This window comes from Echinops telfairi, unplaced genomic scaffold (genome assembly GCF_000313985.2).
Source record: "Echinops telfairi isolate 266 unplaced genomic scaffold, ASM31398v2 ScPeMD7_23;HRSCAF=83, whole genome shotgun sequence".
Taxonomy (NCBI): domain Eukaryota; kingdom Metazoa; phylum Chordata; class Mammalia; order Afrosoricida; family Tenrecidae; genus Echinops; species Echinops telfairi.
Window position 1 is genome coordinate 5266986 of NW_022103920.1, and position 2722 is coordinate 5269707.

The following is a 2722-nucleotide window of genomic DNA, read 5'->3' on the forward strand; positions in this document are numbered from 1 at the left end:
CAGTGTTGGGAGAGGCTGTGGTGAGGGAGGACAGTCTCGAGGGCCAGGGAGAAACACAGAGATCAGGACTGACCCCCGGGGAGACTTGCCTGCTCCAGAACCGGGGTGATGAGGAGGCCGGGCCCCCACAGAAACTGCCGGTGCACATCCCAGGTGTTGCTGTCGTTGTAGAACCTGCGGGCCACAGAGACCGCCGCTCAGGTGTGGGCCAGGGCCCCGGCCGCTCCCCCCAGGCCTGTCCACCGCCTGTGCCCTCCCTACCCCCACACCTGGCCCTTCTCCACACTATGCCAGCCCCTGCCCTGTCCTCCTGGGAAGGTCCCAGCTATGGGTGCATCTGGCCTGTCTCCCTTTAAGAGAAAGGGCAGTGGCATAAAGCTTAGCACACTGGCTGCCTCAGAAGCAAGCAGGCCACAGATCTGACGATCCTGAAAATCAACAGCTAATTCAAGTCACACCCACTGATCATCTTGGACACCTGTCCTCTAACAGGAACCTCCAGGAGACACCACAGTCTTAGACAAACAAGAGACTAGATAACAGCGGGAAGATGCGCCGAGGGCCTGCGTGCTGATGCCAGGGGGAGTGGACCGTACGCCAAGCAGGACAGCCAGAGAAGCTGTCTCTTTCAGACACGAGTGAGAGTGGCCCACTGCTGGCAAAGGAAGTCCGAAGCTCTGGAAATCCTAGTCTAGAAGGGGGAACTAGTCCTGCAGAGAGAAGTGGAATTTAAAAGTATGGGAGGTCTTCCATGAGCTTTTTGAAGCCCTTTCCTTGTGTGCCGACGGCCAGTCCACTTCTCAAACCCACTGCTGTAGAGTTGGCTCTGGCTCAGTAAAACAAAAAGGATGGCCATTGAAGCAGTCCTGCCTCATAGAAATAGCCCCTGCCATCAAGTGCATTCCAGCTAAACACAAACAAACAAGCAAATGAGACAGTAGTGGGCGTGGGTCCCACTGCCTAGAAATGTGGATGAGTGAGCTGTCGGTATTATGGCTGAGTGGACCAGTCTGAGCAGGGCATGAGGCAAGTGGCCTGGTTTGAGGGGCTGAGTGATTGCCCAGCACATGGGAGTCTGAGCCCTATGTGGGGACTGTGGTGGCAGACCAGGACAGCCGACCACCCTGACAGGCAGAGTGTTTGGGGGTGAACTTCAGGACCACCACAACCCAAAACCAAACTACTGCCATCAAGTCTGTACGTGCAAGTCAGCCGTATCCTCAAAGGGGCTTCAAAGAACCCGAGGGACAGTGTGAAAGCACCCCCCCCAACACACACACGTGCGCGCGCGCACGCACACACTAGCAGCCTCCTCCCCAGGCACGCTGGCCCCAGCACTGGGGCTGGAGGGCAGTACCTGGCCGCAGTGGTGGTGCTGGGCTGCTGTATGGGGAAGATGAAGCCTCCTCGCAGGTGAAGCCCGATTTTGTCTCTAGGCAACTCCATGACGACCTGCTGCTTCCTCCACGTCGCCCGTGCCCCCTGTGTGCCAGGCAGAGCACAGACATGGGGGTCAGCACACATGCCCCACAGTGGCCCACAACCCCAAGTGTCCACAGTTAGATGGCCACCACACAGCACAAAGGTTGAGGCTGGCACAGCAGTGTCTGCCTCGGTCACACATGAGCGGAGAGTCCTGGACAAGGGAAGGGCCCTGCCCCCTTTGTGCTTGCCTGTCAGCACCCAGAGCCTCCCAGCTCCCCAGACCCCAGCTGTGTCTGAGTGCTGAACACTGAGCAGGCTCCATGCCTTAGGGAAACGGTGGGCTCCGGGCCGGGAAGCCCTGTGGGATGTTCGGTTTTCCAGTGCATCGAACTAACCACACGGTCAACAGTTCAAAACCCCAGCTGCTCCTTAGGGAAAAGGACGAGGCTGTCTACGCCCGTCAAGAGTCAGGTCTCAGAAACTCACAGGGGCGGCTCTGCCCTGTGCTGCAGGGTCGCTGTGAGTCGGAGTCGTTCAAGGGCAGGGGGGTTGAGTTTTCCCTGCTCTGCAGAGGAGGCCCAGAAACAAGCGAGATACTCCTATAAGGGTGCAGATACTTACGGTCTCGTAGTGGTACCAGACGGCATCGGGCATGTACGCCTGAGTTTGTAGGGCACCCTGGCAAGAAGAGGAACTGTCTGTGAGGCTCTGCGCAGGACAAAGGGGCGCCCAGGCCCTTCCCCGGGCACCCTCCCAAGTGCCCCAAGGGCAGGACTCTTTTTTCTCTGACTCTCAACTTTGCCTTTCTCCGGGAATCAGACACACAATCAAGCAGTGACCCACAGGAAACGGTGTGTGTGTGTGTGGGGGGGGTGCAGGGGCACCACAGGAACTCACAATACTTCCACTCGTATCGTGGAGAAAGATGCCCGCTAAGTGAGTTGGCGAGGGTTGCCCTATGGACTCTTCCAGCAGGGGACCCATAAAGGGAGGTGGTGCTGCACCCCATCTTGACAGGTCACTGCCCCCATTTACACACATCTCGGCGGGTCCATCTGGCGCTAGATCAGATGGCCCCTGGTTGGCAGGGGGTGGAATGGGCACACTGGGGTCCATCTGACTCTCAACGAGAGGGCATCCACCACTTCTTGAATGGTCTCTGCTTCCTCGAGCCAGAGAGAATGGATGGGAAGAAGCAGGTGCCCTACTGCCCTACTGCCTGCAGGTGCCCTAGCTGGCTGGTCCTGAGGAGCAGGATCCTGGAGAAGGAAGTGTGTGCCAGCAGGCAGACGGGGGG

The 2722-nt window shown here is 58.4% G+C and overlaps 1 protein-coding gene across 1 annotated transcript in view; it reads right to left on the bottom strand.

Annotated features, from left to right (window-relative positions):
- LOC101652663 (maltase-glucoamylase, intestinal) overlaps nucleotides 1-2722 on the bottom strand; it is an 86839-nt gene that overhangs the window by 34875 nt on the left and 49242 nt on the right. The window contains exons 19-21 of the mRNA XM_045288906.1: nucleotides 2642-2684; nucleotides 2047-2103; nucleotides 1358-1482 (exon numbers count right to left, since the gene is read on the bottom strand). Coding sequence (XP_045144841.1) covers nucleotides 1358-1482; nucleotides 2047-2103; nucleotides 2642-2684 — 225 coding nt within the window. The remainder of the gene's footprint in view (nucleotides 1-1357; nucleotides 1483-2046; nucleotides 2104-2641; nucleotides 2685-2722) is intronic.